At 41.0% G+C, this 20,838-nt stretch overlaps 1 protein-coding gene across 2 annotated transcripts in view; it reads left to right on the forward strand.

Annotated features, from left to right (window-relative positions):
- Positions 1–343: 343 nt before the first annotated feature.
- Positions 344–20,838, forward strand: part of htr2aa (5-hydroxytryptamine (serotonin) receptor 2A-a) — a 112,737-nt gene continuing 92,242 nt past the window's right edge. For both annotated transcript variants that reach the window (XM_082508529.1, XM_082508530.1), the window contains exon 1: positions 344–2,437. In XM_082508529.1, the coding sequence (XP_082364655.1) occupies positions 1,996–2,437 (442 nt within the window). In that variant the 5' untranslated portion in view covers positions 344–1,995. The remainder of the gene's footprint in view (positions 2,438–20,838) is intronic.

The raw sequence follows: 20,838 nt of genomic DNA on the forward strand, positions 1-20,838 counted from the left end.
AATTCTTGTTTTTTTAAGTCATTAAACATGTATGCAATACAATCATTCCACCAAAGAAATCACCCATGATGAGTATCTATCTATCTATCTATCTATCTATCTATCTATCTATCTATCTATCTATGTATATATATATATAGATATATGAGAGAGAGGGCTTTGGCATATTGCTGAATATGGTAATGCTAGTAAAGTGAATTGAGAGAGATGCAGGTTTAACTTGAGTGAGAGAAACACAGAGAGAGTGTGAGAGAGCGACTGAAGGAGGGACAACAGGACTTCCAGATTCAGGAATAAGAAGAGGAAAGAGAAAGCGGCACAATAAATAGAAGAGAACGCTTGAGAAAGAGAGAGAGAGACCGAGAGAGGGAGCATACCAAAATGGTATGCGGGGGAGAGACCCTGGGTAAAAAGGGAGAGAAAGGGAGAGAGCGAGAGCAGGAGATCCAAGTGAGAGAGCTGCAGAGAGAGAGGGAGGGAGAGACAGGCTGCATGTGAGAAGCAGCGTGAGCGAGTAGAAGCAGAATAGCATTCAGCTCCTGTTCACCACAGAAGACGACTCAACAACTTAATGGCACTCTCCTGGAAAGCTGAAAACACACAGAGCCTCTTCAGTCTGCTGATGGGAGAGAGAGAAGAAGTTTGCTTTCCTCCTCCTCCTTCTCTTCCTTCTGCTTCTTTTTTAGTTTTTTTTCCTTTTTGGAAAGTGACAAGATATGGAAATGTGCAGAATGAATGATCAAGGTCTGTGAAGGAAGGAGATCTGTGTTTATTCATGAAGGATTTGAAGAGTGACTGACATTTTCCACTGAGGGCTTATGCAAGTACAAGGAGGAAAAATGTAAGGAATATTTAATTCTCTGGAGGTCTGACATTATTCTTAGTTACAGTGAACAAGGAATACTTTCTTACTATGAGTCAAGAAATGCGAGTGAAGGAAGGAGACTGGAAAGTTAGTGACACATACTCACACATGTCAGATATCATCATGTTCATCATCCATGTCTGTCGGCTGCCGACGCACTCTCACAGGTGCAGGGATGAGTTGAGACGAGAGAGCGAGGACGCTTGAAGATTTCCACACACATTAGGAAACACGCACGTACAGCATAATGACATCTGTGCAGGAGTGTCAGCTAGGATAAACAAATTCTGAACATTCACACGTAAGTCAGGGTTTGTGTAAAACTGATAACACCAGTGTGTCATTATACTGTTTAAGAATGACCATTTCAAGGCTAGAGGATTTTTTTTATTTGTTTGTGTTCTCATACTCCTTAAAGATCATACATTAAAGACTGACTGAAAAGAAACAAAGTTACTGAATAACTGCTTCAACCAGGCCATGAAATTCTGATTTGTAACATTCCCGACTTCACATGGACCTGATATTTTTAACATGAACACAGCCTTGACTTCAAACTCCAAGGAGGAGAAACCTGCAACTGCCATCGCGCCAGCTTTGAGTGGATTCTATAATCAGAAGAGATTTTTTCTTTCCTAAATCACTGAAGACATGGGACCTAAAACAACTCTGTTCTGTTTGGGATATTTTGGGCAACGGAATACTTTTGTTTCTTTGTTTTCACAGAGCCAGATGACGGACTGTTGGCACAGTGAGGTTATTAACCAAGCGAGATATCATTTTTAAGCGTTTGGCATTGTCCTGTGAGATCAAACAGCTGCTCTTCTGGTTGCGCTGAATTCAGCAGAATGCTATTTTTGTTTCCCCGTTGTGGAGATGATTTTTTGATCCTCTGACAGTCAATCCGGGGACTTTTCTTCTTTTTTTTTTATTTGACATGATGGAGCAAAGAAGTGGTAAACCATATTGAATTACAGGTTAATTGCTCGAGTGATGAACGGTGTTGTATTTATAATATTCAGAGCAACGGGAATGGAAAACAAGTGAGCGATGAACAGACTTTCCTCTTTTCTCCGCCACTCTGACCCACTTTCCAGGCAGCGGTCCTGAGCATTTATCGAGCTGACACCATGAACCTGCATGGTGGCAATGTGTCAGAGTTGATCTCTAACACTGTCACAGCCGTTACCACTCTGGGGTCTAACCCCTGGCCTCCACGCGAGGAAGGTGGCCTCCAAAGCAGCAATGCCACAAACCTGGGCTGCCAGAGGAACAACGTGGTTCATAATGGCAATGACGCACAGCTGGGGAACTGGTCTCACCATAACGTGGTGGGAGTCTACGGGTCTCAGTGTCCTCCCTTGGAGCAGCTGATGCAGAAAAACTGGGCAGCCCTGCTGATTTTAGTGGTCATCGCTGTCACGGTCATGGGCAACATCCTGGTGATCTTGGCCGTCTCCCTGGAGAAGAAGCTGCAGAACGCCACAAACTATTTCTTGATGTCACTGGCAGTAGCTGACATGCTTCTCGGCATCTTGGTCATGCCGGTTTCCATGGTGACCATTCTCTATGGTAAGCATTGAGTGACACTCATAATGGGCTTCATTAAGTTGACATTTGGTGTGTTGCTGACTCGAGTCCAGCAGGCACAGTGCTTTGTTGTTGTTGATGTGGGCTTTTTTTCTCCTCAAAGAATGAATGGTTACATGACTAATGACTAAACAAACTCCACCTGCCTGCATGTGTAAAGCTTTGTTCAACTGCAAATCATTTCTGAGACATTGGTGAGAGCAGGAAGTGAAGAAATCACATTAAATCTGACGTTTTTCTTTGCATTTTGAAAAACGTATATTTGGTTTTTAGAGAACTGCTCTTGAAAATATGTCTTATGAGGCAATCCCAGTCTGTGCATGTTAGAATTCATGCATGGCTGTGGCTTGAGGACAGATGGAGAGCAGCAGTGATGGAGGTGTTTGGTGCTGTTGTTGTGAGTGAAGTGTTTACTCCAAGTGCTACTTCAGCACGACAAGAAAGGGGCACACAGAGGTGGTGCAGAGACCAAGTTACTGCAGTCCTTCAAATCACTGTTTCACAAAAATACAGTAGCATGCAAAAGTTTGGACGTCTTCAGATTTCTGTTACTGTGATGAACATAGCATGAAGTGATCTTTAAAAGGCATAAAGTTATAGATTAAAAACTTTCTTTTTTTTTTTAGAAAAAAAAAGGGAGAGTGACAGTAAATACGAAGAATGTGATTCAGAAGTTTGGGGGACTCTTTAATAGAAATGACCAACTATTACCAAGTTGTGTCAGATTTACTTGTTGTGCTTGGTCACACAGTAGTCATCAGGAAAGTATTGCAGTTTTCAAATCTAACAGATCCCCATTTTCCAAGAGAATGCTATAAGAACAAAACAAAGATGTAGCTGGTCTGAGCTTGGAAAGAAAATCCTGTGTCTGGACTTCTTTAAGTTGCTTGAAGATGCATTTTGGAAACAAGTATTGTAGACTAATATAGTTAAAAGAGAACTTACTGAAAGCCATGAGAAAAATGTGGGGGAAAAACAATGCAGAATTGTTAAATATAGGGCTGATCAGTCACACTTATATATCTGTTCCAACCAGTAACACTATGAGTGAGCAAGAATGAATTTCATTAAATATCAGTGAACAGTAAAATAAATAATAAATAAAACTAAAGATTAAATTAAAATATTTTCTATAATCCATAGGTGAAAGCTGAAGGTTTTACTATGGCCCTCATAGTCACCCTGATCAAAATTTTAGAAATCTGGGGCTTTATTTCAAGACAGCTGCACATGCAAAGCCACCAAGAAATTTAAAAGAACTACAAATCTTTTGCAGGAAGGAAGAAAAGGCAAAAATCCTCCCAAACAAGAACTGAACAAATCTTAGCTGCTACAAAGCTGCAATGATTACTGAAGAGTGAGCTTCTAAGTTCCCAAAGCTTTTCTTCAGACTCCTTTACTTATTTGTTACTTTAAAACTGTTCTGGAAACAGAAAGTTGTTTTCTTTAAATCAGGTATAACATGTTAATCACTGACAGGTGCAGTAGATAACACTTATTATCTCTTCACCATGGCACCTGTTAGTGGCTGAGATAAGTGAACATTGATGGTGAGGGGTGATGTGTTAGAAGCAGGAGAAATAGGCCACATTGTGACAGTTAGATGACTGGGTCAGAGCATCTTCGTTTTCCTTTATATCATATGGAAGGCTGGGTGCATGCACATCACTTATTTGGAGGACACCTGGCACCATTATGTACTATGGGACGAAAGAAAGCAGGTGGAGGCAGTGTGAGGCTTTGGGCAATGCTCTACTGGGAAACCTTGGGTACTTCCATCCGTGTGGATGTTATTTGACATCCACCACCATCCATTTGAGATCTCAAATCTAATTTAAGCATCTGTGGGGTGTGCTTGACAAATAATTCCGATCCTTGGAGGCCCCAACTCACGTTTTCAATGGAACAAGCAACATGGGGACCAACACAATATTAGGCAGGTGGTTATAATTTTGTGCCTGAACAATGTATATACTACCAGCAATCACATAAAGCCATAGTACTGTTAGGTCAGATTCAGTTCAATTTAATTCAGTTCAGCTTTATTAATATAGCACCAAATCACTGTGGCACAGCCAAATAAAGATGTCGAGATGTGAAATGACCAGAGTGAAACTCACAGTGGCTGCATGCCTGTTGTGTACTCCCAGCTCCTATTGTCTCATAACCCAAAATGAGGTTATTCAGAATTCAGAGACTGCCATTTAGCACAGCCTCTGGGTGTCTCTAGAAGTGCCTTTAAAGAAAAATGGAGACCACATAAAGGATGAGGGAGGGATGATTATCACAAAAAAAGAAGTCCAATGGCCCAATCAAGCTTTCATATTTGGGGTAAGTAGAGATGGCCTCTCTCTCCATTGTATGTAAGCTCTGCTGTCATTTCTGGTGTTTCATGTGCTGCTGATTAATGCCGCAGGAAGCTGAGAGTTTCCTCTACCCTCCTTCATTTTCTTTGTTGATTTGCCTCTCACTGTCCCACCATACCCAGATAACCTCTCCAAGACATACTGTCACGGTCTGGCTGGGGCAGACCGTATGTGTTGCAGAGGAGGACTCAAACGCAGACCAAAACGTAGTGTGGATAAACAAAACAAGCCGTTTATTGAGGCTAGCAATGAGGGTAAAAATAATCGGGCATCGGTGAAAACTAAACAATAACCTAAACTGGGTGAACTAATAACAAAACATGAAAAAGCTTAACCATAGTGAACTGACATGGGTACCTGGGGATGAGACATGGATGAGCAGACGACCTGACAAAGAATGGCTGAGAGCACACAGACTAAATGGACACAGGAGGATAATGAGGGAAGTGGCAACACATGGGGAACCAGCTGACACACATGAACATAACGACGTGACAATGGGAGAGTAAAACTGAACACGATGAACACAGACACACCAGACCTCTTCACAATAAGACAGGAAACAGTGAGATATAGACATGACAACCCGAACTTGACAACGTAAGACACAGACATGAAACGCATGAAGAGCAGGGGAGATTTAACATGGTTGGAAACACGAGGGGAAAATAATAACTAGAAACACTTAGGCATAATAATACAAACTTGATAACATAAGACACGCAGCATGAAACACGAAGGGTGAGGGGAAGCTTAAATACAGGGGAAGAAAACACAAGGAGTCTAATAACCAAATGAACTTAGATAACCTAATGAACAAAATAAACTCAAACTTAAAACGCTGGGTCAAAAGACCCAGGACCATGACACATACACACATACACCCACCTTCCACCGTCCTTCACTGTTGCCCATTTCCTGCTGATCCATTCTCATCTTCCTTGAGCTTCCCCGTGTCTCTGTAAATGTCACGAGCTGCTGCTCACATAAGAAGCTTTAAGCCCTAAGTAGCAAATTCATTTGCGTGAGAAGAAGTGCAGCAAATTAGTCAAAAGGAAGAGTGCTTCCAAAAGAACGACCTCCAGTGCCTATTACTCGCCTTCCCTGGTCTTTAATGAGAAGACAAAGGAACTCATTAGCCACACTGATGCAAAACAAACACACACAAAGCAATTATTTTCTCATGTTGTTACACCGTTGCAGTGATTGTGATTTGTTTACCGATTCACTGAGCAAACGCAGCTTTGTTTCAGGGTGAGAAGGCATAATGATGATATTACAAGTGATCTTATGAAATGTGATAGTGACCATGAGTGAGATTTTAAGAGGTTATTATTGATGTCAAAAAGAAGATTATAGGCGAAATCAAGTGGCGAGGTTATGGATGGTTATTAACGAGGTCACGGATGAGTTTGTGCTGCTGAACTTGTCAAGATTATATTTGTAATGGGGTCAGTAATGAAGCTAGGAGAGCCCACATTTTATGCATAATAATAAGTGAGATCACTGATAAAGCTGAACCAGTTGAGAGGCCCTTGGGCAAAAATTTATTGCGCAAGTGCCAAATTACCATTCCAGCCAAACCTCCTGTGCTGAGTCATAAACTTCTAACAGCTAAAACGGTGCAATTAATTAGAGAAAGTGTAGAAGTGAAAGAAGCCAGCTCAAGTTAAAAATGTGGGCTACTTAATTACTTTTGGCAAGTTAGACCTTTCATCAATTAGATGTGTTGCAGAAAACTCATCTAGCTAGCACCTGCTCCACCTGAATTTCACTCTACAATCTGAGAAGGTGCGGAGGTTTTCTATACATACACTGGGAAAGACATGAATTTCTCCTTGAATACTCTACATTTATTCTCCGAGATGTGCTAAAACTTGAGTAAGTGGAATACAAATGGAGATGGCGAACATTCACCGATAAAGTTGCAGCAAGTTACAGCTTACTACCTTTTGGCAGGTATTCAGGATCTTCCATGCAAACTATAGGTTACTGTGACAACCAGACACAAAGGGAAGGAAGTTTTTGATACAGCACTGTATACCTCGTTACAACCAATTTCTTGCTTGCAACTGCCAGCAACCATTCACAACCCCTAGCGTAGTGGTTGAGGACATTGTACTTTGCTCTAGTGGCCGGTAGTTACCAAGATATCACTGACCAGTGTCTAGGGCTGTGCAAATGTGGCTTTAGCAATCACTTCATATTGACTTCCACCAACGATTTGTAGCCAACTGGGGAATAAAGTTACCAGGGTTCACCAATTGGTCCCTAGGCCTGTGTGACAGTGGCCTAAGATGGTAAGCATGGTAAATAGTATACTGGCCAAGTCAGCTACTATGAGACAGAAAATGACAACAATTAGACACTTAAATACTTCAGAACGATGCATAATAGCAATAAAAAGTCAACATGACTACAGAGAGATACGTCAAAAGACACATAAACAAAAGTGATTACAGAGGTCACTGTATATGTGTTGACACTCATAGCATGGTGTCTCACAGAGATGCCAGCATAGCTGTTATTTGCCTTGATTTTGGGAGAATCGGATGTACCCAACATGAAAATGCTTTGTCTTTAAAAAAGGCCTCCGGAAGCTTTGTGGAGCAAAAATACGTTTCTTCACTTTTTACACTGTTTTGAAATTGCATTCCTTGAATGAGCCTTGCTGAAGCAGTCAGGTTTCTCTTCAAATATACGGTTATATTACTCAGACAGGAAGCATGGCCATATATCTTATTAGGGAGTATGTTAAACATGCCACGTGCATATCAGCTTACCAGCCAAATGCTAATACTTTGTGGCTTTGGCTGGTGTGCCTGTCTTGTCTGGTCATGTTGGCAAGTGGCCAGGTGATGATTTAGAGATCCAGTTTTGCTCTACAAATCTATTTGGCTAAAACAAACACCCCAAGTGTCTTGGGAAATTGAGGATTAACATAACATTGTGGCTGTGTGAAAACTGTGGACACAGAGCTTGTTTCTCATCCATTTTACATAAAACCACAGGGGGCAAATACAGTTCTTACTGTGCAGTGCTGGTTTGCTTCTTCCCTCTTCCATGCCTTGTTTTTGTCACATGGTCCCTGGAGATGAGCTGTCAAAATATACTTGACAGACTGAAGTGCTCTCACACCTTATAAAACCCTCCTGACACTCCTTTTTAATGCTTTAAAGAGCTTGAATAACTTGGGTTTCACTTGACTAGAATTTGCACCCATGATAGTTGAAGATGTACAGTCATACATCACCTAAAACAGAAAAATAACTGTTGTTTCCTTTTAACAGATGTCTCCACCAAGTTTTAGAGATTTCTTTGGAGACATTCAGGGACTATGTTTACTCTCCCTTCAGAGATTGACTGTGTTTTGTAATATAACTTTATTTCAAAGTGAAGGTGAAAGTGTGGTTTGTTAGACTACATTGGAACTCTTTTGCTGTTCTTCACTACAAAAAGAAGCATTGGAAAACTTGCCATTGGAAAATGTCAATATTTCAAAGTGACCAAGTGTTAAAAGTTTAGGAAGCACAGAACTGGCAGCATCCTCGAGAGAGAAACTTGACTAATTGGCAAGCCTGAACACTAGACAAGGAACTTATATAAATAGAAGTAGTTGTCATGTTATTCTTTGGCCATTGTGTTCGAAGGCCAGTGTGCTCAGTTAGCGGCAGTAAAGTGCAATTCCTCCGAGACCTAATGTGGGTTCGTTAGAAGTCACATTACTTTCTCATTTTGACATCACTTGGAGTTGCAAAAAGAGCATAACTAGAGTTGTTTGACCACGTATACTTTAAGTAGGGACATGATTGCAGTCTGTCGTTATGTCCAGACTGAGATCTCTTGACAGCTACTGGATAGATTATAAAGATCTAAATACTAATCAGCGTCAGTTTCTAGCTGTTATTCTACAAACTGCATTAATTTCTCCAGCATGCTGCCATATACTTGAATCTTCAGAGCTTATATCCATATTTCATTATGTTTTGAGACTGTGTGTGCCAGGAATTTGAAAACATGATACGGAAAAAATGAGCAGTTACTAAGAAACACATGACGAATGAATACGAAACAACCTGATAATTAATGAATTCATATTAAGTGGTTCCTGAGCAACACAAAATTGCAGGGAACTACAGATAATGATGAGTTACCATGGCCCAAATTTTGAAATACTTTAACAATGCATCATGAGGTAGCCTTACTTCTGTAAAACAAAGACAAAAAAGTCAGTTTTGTGTGGCACAAACCACAATCCCTCATTCATTAACTAACAGTTAAATTACTTGTTGTGACTTCCCCAGAAAGAACTCAGTGGCTGTTTGCCATATTCAAATAATGAAAGACTACTTAGTAACTACCCTGTAGAGAAGGGAAACAAGGCTTTCCTGAAGAAACTAGGCTTTATGGGAAAGTTCTCACAGGACTCACGAATTCATTCATTAAACAGCATTCAATGGCCGCTGTCATTACACAAATACCTAAATGTTGGTTTTCCATTGACATTCAATAAGGGTGTCTTCATGCATTTCCATAATCATTATTAAGTGCCACCGACATCATCTGCTGTGACATTCGTAAATAAAGGAAAAAGGACAGACGGCATCAGGAAGAAGATAGGGAAAAAGTTTCTAATACAGAAGGTGAATGGTTAGTAGGGAAATTAAATAATTACTTTTGGCTGAGTAAAACCAAAGCTTTGTCATTATCTGTAACATTGCCTCACATGTAAAGCATTATTATGAAACATGTATTTGGACTGCAGTAAATGGATTACATACTGTGGTCCTGCTGTTGTGGTCAAAACACAAGTTATACAACATCATTCAGAGGATTAGGATAGAGATATAACTGTGCAAGGCAGTTGCACATGGAGACAACATGAAGCATACCATCAGTCTGATATCATTAAGATTTGATTCGTGAACAGTTTATTGAAAGTAAAGATTATGGTTTACATCTGAAGTCATGTGTTTTTGGTGGTATGGCTCTGTTCTGGCACCTGAGCAAGCAGCAAGACCACAGATATGACATTCACTAAGTCAAATACAGCATGAACAGAGGAGCTGTGGTGAAGGTAGGTTCCAAAGTGGTTTGCAGATGTGCAGAAGAGTAGGCACCACAAATAGTGCATTCATTGAGTATCAGCTGATTCAGGTTGGCATTGAGATCAGCTGATCTCCTGGGATTGTGGCTGAGTGTCACTATATGGACTGCCAGAGGTAAGGATAGGCTTGATTTGTGAAATTATTAGTTGTATTGTATACTAAGCTAAAATCAAAATAATTATGAGCTTGCTAAGAGTTAAATTGGGCTGCAGCCCTGGATCAACCTCTCTTGCTGAACTTAAATCCATTCCTGATGGACTTTTAGAAAACTTAGTTTAACTTCTCCTGGTTCTAAATCCTGCAAAGGAGGAATTAGCCATACCATCTGGCATTCACTCTTGCCTTTGACCCAAATTCCAAAAAGAAGAGATTCAGTGTAATAAATAAAAACAGAATGCAATGATTTGCAAATCCCATTGATGCTAGTTTTATTTACTATAGAACAAAGAAAATTTATAAACAATAAAGAAAGAGGTAACATCTGGGGATTGAGGAGAGCAGCTGCCAAACTTCTGGGAGAGAAATATTGTCCTGTTCTTATCCGACAGGATTCTAGCTGCTCAGCAGTCCTGGGTCTTATTTATCTGTGAATACAATCTGCAGTTTGCTGCTGTCTTGCTGAAATGGGCAAGGCTTTTTCCTGAGGTAGGATCTATATGGGAGCACTTGTTGCTCTAAAACCTGAATAAACCTTTTATCAGATGTATAAGCTGCCAGTTCTATAGGCACTGATGATGCACTGCCATGCCATCAGAGATGCAGGCTGATAATAAGTTGGATATCCCTTCTCTTCTTTAGTCTGGAAGATGCACTCAGTGAAGTTTTCCACGTTCAATCGTCCGTCCACAGAACAGTTTTCCATTTTGCTTCAGTCCATTTTAAATGAGCTTTGGCCCAGACAGGAAAGCAGCATTTCTGGATTATGTTCCGGTATGGCTTCTTCTTCAGAACTGTAACCTGCATTTGTGGACAGCACAGTGAACTGAGCCCACGCAGGGATTTCAATGACAGAATCATACCTGTTTTTAATCAACTGCCTTCTGAGTGCCTAAAGATCACAGGCATCCAATACTGTTTCTTGGCTTTGTCAGTATTAGATGATATTACGTATATGATATTCGAAGTTTTAGGATTTTATGTTGAGCAACATTATTCTGAAACGCTACCTCTCTAAGATGCTCTTTTTTTTAATATCCAATCATGTTACTCACATGTCGCCAGTGAATGTATTATTTGCAAAATGTTACATTTTAACAATTCTTATTTTCCAGCCTTTTGTTACTGCATGTTGGTAATATTTTTTTATGAAATAGTGAAATGTCTCATTTTAGACATCCGATATGCTTTCTAGGTTCTATTGTGAATAAAATCTGGGTTTATGAGATTTTCAAATGATTGCTTTCTCTGTATTCTCTGTCTTCATTTTTAAATCACATTTCCCATATACTGTTTCCTACCTCATAATAAATCAGAATTTATGGAACAAACTGATCACCCCAGGGCAAGTACATATCATTCGTCAATCAGCCTGTGCTGACTGATATCAAAAGATGTTGTCTGTAGAAGCATGTGTGTTTAAATGATTTAGGTGTGTTTCTGTTCAGTGTGGACTAACAAAGCTGTCCACACACTCAAACAACTTCTCAAATGGAAGCAGTGTCTCTTCTTAGCATAAAAGGCCAGCCTTCTTTCCAATTCAGTTGGTTGGTAATCAGTGCTTGTTGGTGCTAAAACACTAGTCACTGGTCATTTGGTAAATAGAGACAATAGTGAAAAACAGGCTCTGTGGGAACAGAATTTTCCAGCTTCAAGTCAATGAATGCTTGCCAGGTACTCCAGTTTGCCAACTTCTGCTCCTGCTCCTGTCTCAGTCCAACCTCTGCTGTCTGGATAATTTAATATCATATAGATTTTTAAAAATTTTTTTTTACATTTTAGCTTCAAATGCTCATTTTCTCCCTCTCATCCCTCCCTCCCACTGGGCTTTTGGGCTTGTTGATGTCTTTCCTCTTGCTTTGCAGACTTTAACGCCGCTATTCATTCATCACTTGCAGTGTTTGTTTCCTGTGTTTCTGATTTAAAAAGTTTACCTCTTAGAAGGTCTCTGGTAGAAAGAAAAACAAGCACTTCTGTATCAAAGCCACTGGATTTTGCCCGCTTGTCTTGGATGGGCAGCTGTGTAGAATGAGATTTACTTAAAAGATTAGGCTGTGTTTCTCCTGTGGATTCCCCTGTGATTCTCTGCCAAACCAAGCACTGACTCCAGATCTTGTGCATGTTACATAATTCAATGACGGAAAAACTATAAAGCTAAAAAAGGGAATTCTTTTTTTATTTATTGTCTAGTTTTGGTAATAGAAGTCTGATGTAATATCAAATGTCACTAATATTTTTATTTATTTATTTTTTTGTTAATATGTATTAACCATTCCCACTCATGCTAACTATTAGGGGTGTTATTATATACTGATTCTGATACAGCTAAATATGCTGATTATGAAGGACAGGGAGGTAACAATACAAAAATAAAACCACGCTTAAGAATTGCAAGTAAACATATAAATAAATAAATAAATAAATAAATAAAAGGTTAGCTACAAAGCATGTGCAATGCAAGTGAGAATGGAGCGTGAAATTCTCCAGGTAGATTTGCTTTCATGGTAATGTGGGAAAGCTAGTAGAATGTTGAACAGGAAGCAGAGGCAAAGGCAAATCTTTGATCTTCTTTCCAATGCTCCCCTGTGTTCATGAACTTTGAGGAGCAAACTAAAGGAATGAGAGTGTGAATACAAGAAATGAGTTTCTTCTTTAGGATGTCTCGATTCACCCTTCAAGACAAGGTGAAAAGCTCATACATTAAGTTTAGAGTCAAGCTCATGCTTCTTTAGATTGGAAGGATGCAGTTGGAGACCCAGGAGTAGATCCCGAGTGGGATAAAGAGATAATATAATTCATCCAGCCTGGCATTTCCCAGGATCCCCAAGGAGGAGCTGCAAGATCTGGAACCTGGACTAGCTTTCTTTTCTGATAGCGACCCAATCTTTAGGTCTTAATTAAGTCCTGCTTTGAAGCCTCGAGCTGAGCATTGACAGAGAAATCATGGGGTACTTCACATTGAAACAGTACCAATGGTACTGTTGTGGTTCTTTTCTTTCTTTCTGACTCAAATGAATTCCAAAATGTAAAATAAGACTTGAAACGTGTGACTCAAATAATAAACTCATGAGCAAAGTGTTGTCTGCAATCCCAGTGAAATGAAGCTGGTGTCCATTTTCACAATGACTCTTATGGTCTAATGGCGCCCCCTGTGTGCCATTAGAAAGAATGCAGGTTTAAAGTACTTCAGATTCGTAGAAATCCGTAGGAATACAGCTAGAAAACAGCTAGCTTAAAAACAGGCCTAAGTAAAGAATGAGCCTTTGATGCATAATATTTTTGAAAAAAATGACATAGAACACAGAATTTTCCTTTTTTTCTCTGCTACTGTGGTTAATAACAGAAGATTAGATGTTTGGACAAGCACATTAATGAACATAATGCAGGTTTTTTTTCTTGGCTATAAACCAGTTTACAGACTTTTTAGTCCATGCAGATTTGAACCATTTGACTGGGCATTCACTCTTCTGCAATAAATTGTAGCTCCCCACATTATCCTTTGTTCCTGTGTTTAAAGAACACAAACCTTATAAAAATTCATAGTTTTCCCAGAACCTTGAACTTAACCCTGTCCAGCTCCTCTGGGATGTACTAAAACACAGACTGTGAGCCAGACCCAATTGGATGTTACATTTATTAGCTACCGGAAAGGGTGAAACTAGAATAGGGCATGTCTTTACAGCAGCATAGTGATAATATTGTGATTTGTAATGATTCCCATTCAGGGAACACTTATGGCTATTGTCTTTCTTGCCTATGTTTTCGGTCTTGACTGTGTGATATTATTTCAGCAGCCTCCATATTTTTGTTCGGTTCATTGTTTTATACTTCAGCAGAGTGAGTTCATGATTCATGCAGTAAACAGCCTTATCAAGCAACAGATGAGAATACAGCTGAAGTCATTACAGGCCGGGCTGTTTGTTCTTTCACCTCATCAGGTTTTGTACCATCTACTGAAATAACACTGCAAGAGCAGCTGGGTTCTACACCATCCCGGCCCCCACACATTCAGAATCAAATGGTCCCCAAGTGTAAAAATTGAGCACTGTTATATTCTAAAAATTCTAAATCATAATAGAGGCCTCTAAAGGATGCATTGTTTATTACGTTTATGTAATGTTCAAGTGACATAAAGAACAACATTGTAACTATGACACTTAAAATAAAATAAAAATCACATTGGTCCAGATTAATCTCTAAGGGAAGTGTTGTGTTGCCCTCATAATCCATCATTTTATGCCAACCAAAGATTACTTGATTAATTGCTTAGTTAATTCACCATCTTTGTTTTACTCACTTTTTAGGCACAAATGCCCTAAAAATATGCTTATCCCAGCCTCTCATTATAAATATTTTCTTTCGGTGCAACCAGCTCACACAACCCTGAAGAGATTTGTGTCTCCTCATGGGCTCAAACCTGGCACATGTGTAAATCACTACACTACACTGAAAGTCCAAATACAAATAAAGTTAACAGCTACAACCAACATGATCACATCAACACATTATCCATTATACATACAATTATAAAATACCCTTGCTATATAAAAAGAAATCTGCTATGCAGACGATACCCAGCTTTATTTATCCATGACGCTAGATGATGCAAATCAATTAGTTAAACTGCAAGAATGTTTTAAAGACATAAAGTCCTGGACTTCCTCTAATTTCCTGCTTCTAAATTCAGACAAAACTGAGGTTATTGCTCTCCGCCCTAAATATCTCATAAAGATGTTGTCTAGCGATAATCTAAACATGTACTGGACAAAAGAACAGAATGGAATACAGGTGTACAAGAACAATGAGCAAGCGATAGATAAAGTACAGTGGGGCAAAATAGTATTTAGTCAGCCACCGATTGTGCAAGTTCCCCCACCTAAAATGATGACAGAGGTCAGTAATTTGCACCAGAGGTACACTTCAACTGTGAGAGACAGAATGTGAAAAAAAAATCCATGAATTCACATGGTAGGATTTGTAAAGAATTTATTCGTAAATCAGGGTGGAAAATAAGTATTTGGTCACCTCAAACAAGGAAAATCTCTGGCTCTCACAGACCTGTAACGTCTCCTGTAAGAAGCTTTTCTGTCCCCCACTCGTTACCTGTATGAATGGCACCTGTTTGAACTCATCATCTGTATAAAAGACACCTGTCCACAGCCTCAAACAGTCAGACTCCAAACTCCGCCATGGCCAAGACCACAGAGCTTTCAAAGGACACCAGGAAAAGTATTGTAGACCTGCACCAGACTGGGAAGAGTGAATCTACAATAGGCAAGCAGCTTGGTGTGAAAAAAATCAACTGTGGGAGCAATCATCAGAAAATGGAAGACATACAAGACCACTGATAATCTCCCTCGATCTGGGGCTCCACGCAAGATCTCATCCCGTGGGGTCAAAATGATCATGAGAACGGTGAGCAAAGATCCCAGAACCACACGGGGGGACCTGGTGAATGACCTGCAGAGAGCTGGGACCAAAGTAACAAAGGTCACCATCAGTAACACACTACAACGGCAGGGAATCAAATCCCGCAGTGCCAGACGTGTTCCGCTGCTGAAGCCAGTGCATGTCCAGGCCCGTCTGAAGTTTGCCAGAGAGCACATGGATGATACAGCAGAGGATTGGGAGAATGTCATGTGGTCAGATGAAACCAAAGTAGAACTTTTTGGTATAAACTCAACTCGTCGTGTTTGGAGGAAGAAGAATACTGAGTTGCATCCCAAGAACACCATACCTACTGTGAAGCATGGGGGTGGAAACATCATGCTATGGGGCTGTTTTTCTGCCAAGGGGACAGGACGACTGATCCGTGTTAAGGACAGAATGAATGGGGCCATGTATCGTGAGATTTTGAGCCAAAACCTCCTTCCATCAGTGAGAACTTTGAAGATGAAACGAGGCTGGGTCTTCCAACATGACAATGATCCAAAACACACCGCCCGGGCAACAAAGGAGTGGCTCCGTAAGAAGCATTTGAAAGTCCTGGAGTGGCCTAGCCAGTCTCCAGACCTCAACCCCATAGAAAATCTGTGGCGGGAGTTGAAAGTCCGTGTTGCTCGGCGACAGCCCCAAAACATCACTGCTCTCGAGAAGATCTGCATGGAGGAATGGGCCAAAATACCAGCTACTGTGTGTGCAAACCTGGTAAAGACCTATAGTAAACGTTTGACCTCTGTTATTGCCAACAAAGGTTATGTTACACTGTATTGAGTTGTATTTTTGTTATTGACCAAATACTTATTTTCCACCCTGATTTACGAATAAATTCTTTACAAATCCTACCATGTGGATTCATGGATTTTTTTTTTCACATTCTGTCTCTCACAGTTGAAGTGTACCTCTGGTGCAAATTACTGACCTCTGTCATCATTTTAGGTGGGGGAACTTGCACAATCGGTGGCTGACTAAATACTTTTTTGCCCCACTGTAGCCATCCTGAGCCTGTTCGTATCCGACACTGGAGGAGAGGACTTTGGTGGTTTTAGTGCGCAGGAAGATGGTGGTGAATGACTGACTTTTCTTCTTGTTAAAGCCGTGTCACTGCACCTGAGTCTAAAAGGTAGTCCGAATCTATTTTCTGGTGTGCTGTAGGTTATTGTTATGTACTACATTTGTTACTCATTTATGAAGCACAGTACATGTTTCGTAATTGTAATTACCGCTACTTGTACATATACCTAAAAAGTTATGCAAATATGTACCCATAACTTGTTTTTCAAAATATTAATAAAAGTGATGTCTCCAAACAGCCATCTCTTTCCTGACAGTTCCCTTTGTGCATATTCTCTTACATATGATAAGTCAACATTGAAACACCTGCGGCTTTTGGTCAGGTGCGGCTAATGTATGTACAAAACAGGATTTTCCCCTGATTTTAGCTTGTGCGGCTAATATTCAGGTGCGCTTTGTAGTCCGGGAAATACGGTATATCTTTTCCATATGGGTAACCTTCTTTTACAAATTGCAGTCTTGTAGGTGGCGGTGCAGAAGTGAACCTTCAACATAAAGCCTTCATATAGAAAACTAATTCAAATGCCTTTTTAAAGGAATTTCTCAAAAGATATGAATGTATAGCACTACAGCATCTTCCAGCATCCCTTTATGTCAACTTCTTAAGTGCCGAGACCAAATAAAAACCACCTAAGAACAAAAGGCGGAAAAGGTTAAGCAGATCAAACATGGCTTAGGAAATTCTGTTTTATGGTGCTCTGGGGTTCTTTCCTTTTAGAGATAAGGACTTCTGACAGGCTGTGGACACAGTTTGAGCTTTAATATCCTGAGCTCACATTTTACACTGCAAAGTAGGGCGGGTGTAACAAGTCTTATACAACAGCTAAAAAGTCTTCAGACGCTGGTTTTGTGGTAGCATTGATTGATGAGGCTACGTAAAAATACTCTCTAATTCCTCTCTTGATAGAAGTGGGGATAAGGAAGGGATGTAAGCAGAATGTGACTGAAAGTCAGCTGAGATACAACGTCCCATGTGGAAAATATCCTCTGTTGCGCTCATCCATTTGTGCTCAACTGCTCGAGATGGAGGAGATTTTTCTTTTTGTGTCTCTGAGCCGTAGAGCGAAGCACAAAGCAGCCTGAACAAAAACAGAGCAGCAGGCAAGCGTTCAAATCATCCAACATCCTCCTTCTCCTGCTCGCTCGCATGACCAGATGGAACAAAGTGAAACAGATGCAAACAAAAGGGCAGACCCATTATAAGGTTCTGCTTCCCAGATGTGAAACCACAGGGCAAAAGGTAAAGATGTGAAAAACAAAAACAAAAATATGATCATGGGTGGAGGGTAGTGAATAGGTTAACAGATAAACAGAGATACTGTATAGCGAGATGAGAGGAGAGGGGGCATGAGATGAATGCAGCCTCTGAAGTCATTTAGGGCAAATACAATGGCTGATATCTTATATAACACACTTTATTTACATAGAAAACCCGGAGGCAAAATTCTGCCAAAAGAGATGAGATAACGCTTCATTGTCTGTTAACACGAGAATCTGCCGTGGATCATATGTTCCAACAGTCACCAGAATAATGATGGTAGAACATAAAAGAAGCTCTAAAAATACTGTATAAGAACATAAGCCGAGTGAGCAGAGCAGTCTGCAAGTGCCATAAACAAAGTCACGAAGAAAGAGAGACAGAGTATGTTTAGCAAAATTAGCTCAATTTCAAATTTTATTCTACATGAAAAATAATCTCTCCACCAAGCCAAATTTCTGAGATGCATTCAAATATATAGGCTAACAAACAAAAATGATTTTATTATTAATTAAAAATGTCAAAAAAGGTTTCAGGAAAAACAAACAAAAACACTCTAAACTTGTATAAAATGTTCAAATGCAAGAATAAAATGTCCATCCATCTCTAAAAATGTTGGGACAGAAGCAGCACAGGTTGGAAAAGTGAGTGATGCTAAAAAGAGAAAGCTAAAGTAACATTTAACTAGTTAATAAAACTAGTTAAATGTAACATTTAACTAGTAAAAATTACTAGTTAGTAAAACTAGCTAGTTAAATGTTACGGTTTGCCGCAAACCGTCAGGCGTCTCAGGAGGGCAAAGCGGTGCTCTACCTGCACTGTGTACAGTGCTGGCGGAGCGCTGCTGACTTCAACTGAGAAAATGGTCGAGTAGTGGAAGGAATACTTCGAGGACTTCCTTAATCCCACTGACATGTCTACCGAGAAGGAAGCAGAGTCTGAGGATGAGGGGGATGACCCGCCAATTTCCGGGAGCGAGGTCACTGAGGCTGTTAAATAACTCCTTGGTGGCAGAGCCCCTGGTGTGGATGAGGTCCGCCCCGAGTTCCTGAAGGCTCTGGACGTTGTAGGGCTGTGCTGGTTGACACGCCTCTACAATTTTGCATGGAGATCAGGGGCAGTACCCCTGGACTGGCAGACTGGGGTGGAGGTCCCCATTTTTAAAAAGGGGGACCGGAGGGTTTGTTCCAACTACAGGGGGATCACACTCAGTCTCCCTGGGAAAGTCTATGCCAGGGCGCTGGAAAGGAGAGTTCGTCCGCTAGCCGAACCTCGAATACAGGAGGAACAATTCCCTACTTTCATCTCCGTAATATTAACCGTCTTCGTCCCTCCCTCACACCACATAGTACCGCCATACTTGTCAATGCTCTTGTCACATCTCGTCTGGATTACTGTAATTCTCTTCTCTATGGTCTACCTCATAAATCCCTCCATGAATTGCAATTGGTTAAAAATACAGCTGCTCATATTATTTCCAGAACTAGAGCCACTGAACATATAACACCTGTTCTTAAAAAGCTCCACTGGCTCCCAATTCACCTCCGTGTCAATTTCAAGATCCTGCTTCTCACTTTCAAAGCGCTTCATAACCTTGCTCCTCCATATCTATCCGATCTTCTCCATACATACTCACCCCTTCGTACACTCCACTCTTCCTCAGCTTCCCTTATGTCAGTTCCACCTGCTCGCCTGACTACCATGGGACTCAGAGCCTTTAGTTGTTCTGCCCCAAGACTTTGGAATGCACTTCCACTTGCTCTATGGACCACACACTGTCTCACCACTTTTAAATCACTACTCAAAACTCATCTATTTAGAATTGCATTTTTACCTTGCTCAGTTTTTATATTTGCTTTTATACTTTTATGACTGTTTATGTCTAAATTTTATCTACCATGTTTGCTATATATGCATTTTTCTTATGTTTTTTATGATATTGTTTACGTGTTACTGTAAGGTGACCTTGAGGGTCTGAAAGGCACCTATAAATAAAATGTATTATTACTATTATTATTAATGTGGTTTTCGTCCTGGTCGCGGAACATTGGACCAGCTCTTTATCCTCTCGAGGATACTTGAGGGTGCATGGGAGTTTGCCCAACCAGTCTACATGTGTTTTGTGGACTTGGAGAAGGCATTGGACCGTGTCCCTCGTGGTGTCCTGTGGGAGGTGCTACAGGAGTATGGGGTGTCTGGCCCATCACTACGGGCCATTTGATCCCTATACAACCGTTGCAAGTGCTTGGTTCGCATTAATAAGTCGGACTTGTTCCTGGTGGGTGATGGGCTCCGCCAGGGCTGCCCTTTGTCACCGATTCTGTTCATAATTTTTATGGACAGGATTTCCAGGCGCAGCCAAGTGGCTTTCACTTCGGTGGCCTCAGAATCTCGTCTCTGCTTTTTGTGGATGATGTGGTTCTGTTGGCTTCATCAGGTGATGGCCTCCAGCTCGCACTGGAATGGTTCGCAGCCGAGTGTGAAGCAGCGGGAATGAGGACCAGCACCTCCAAATCTGAGGCCATGGTTCTCAGCCGGAAAAGGGTGGAGTGCCCACTCCGGGTCGGGGATGAGTTCCTGCCCCAAGTCGAGGAGTTCAAGTATCTCGGGGTCTTGTTCGCGAGTGATGGGAGAAGGGAGCCGGAGATCGACAGACGGATTGGTGCTGCACCAGTCCGTCGTGGTGAAGAGAGAGCTGAGTATAAAAGCGAAGCTCTCAATTTAATGGTCGATCTACATCCCTACCCTCACCCATGGCCACGAGCTGTGGATAGTGACGAAAGAACGAGATTGCGGATACAAGCAGCGGAAATGAGCTTCCTCCGAAGGGTGGCTGGCCTCTCCTTAAGAGATAGGGTGAGAAGTTCAGCCATCCAGGATGGGCTCTTCCACAGTGAAAGGAGCCAGCTGAGGTGGTTCGCGCATCTGACAAGGATGCCTCCTGGGCGCCTCCTGGGTAAGGTGTTCCGGGCATGTCCCACC

Source organism: Aulonocara stuartgranti, assembly GCF_965226115.1.
Source record: "Aulonocara stuartgranti genome assembly, chromosome: 16".
Lineage (NCBI taxonomy): Eukaryota > Metazoa > Chordata > Actinopteri > Cichliformes > Cichlidae > Aulonocara > Aulonocara stuartgranti.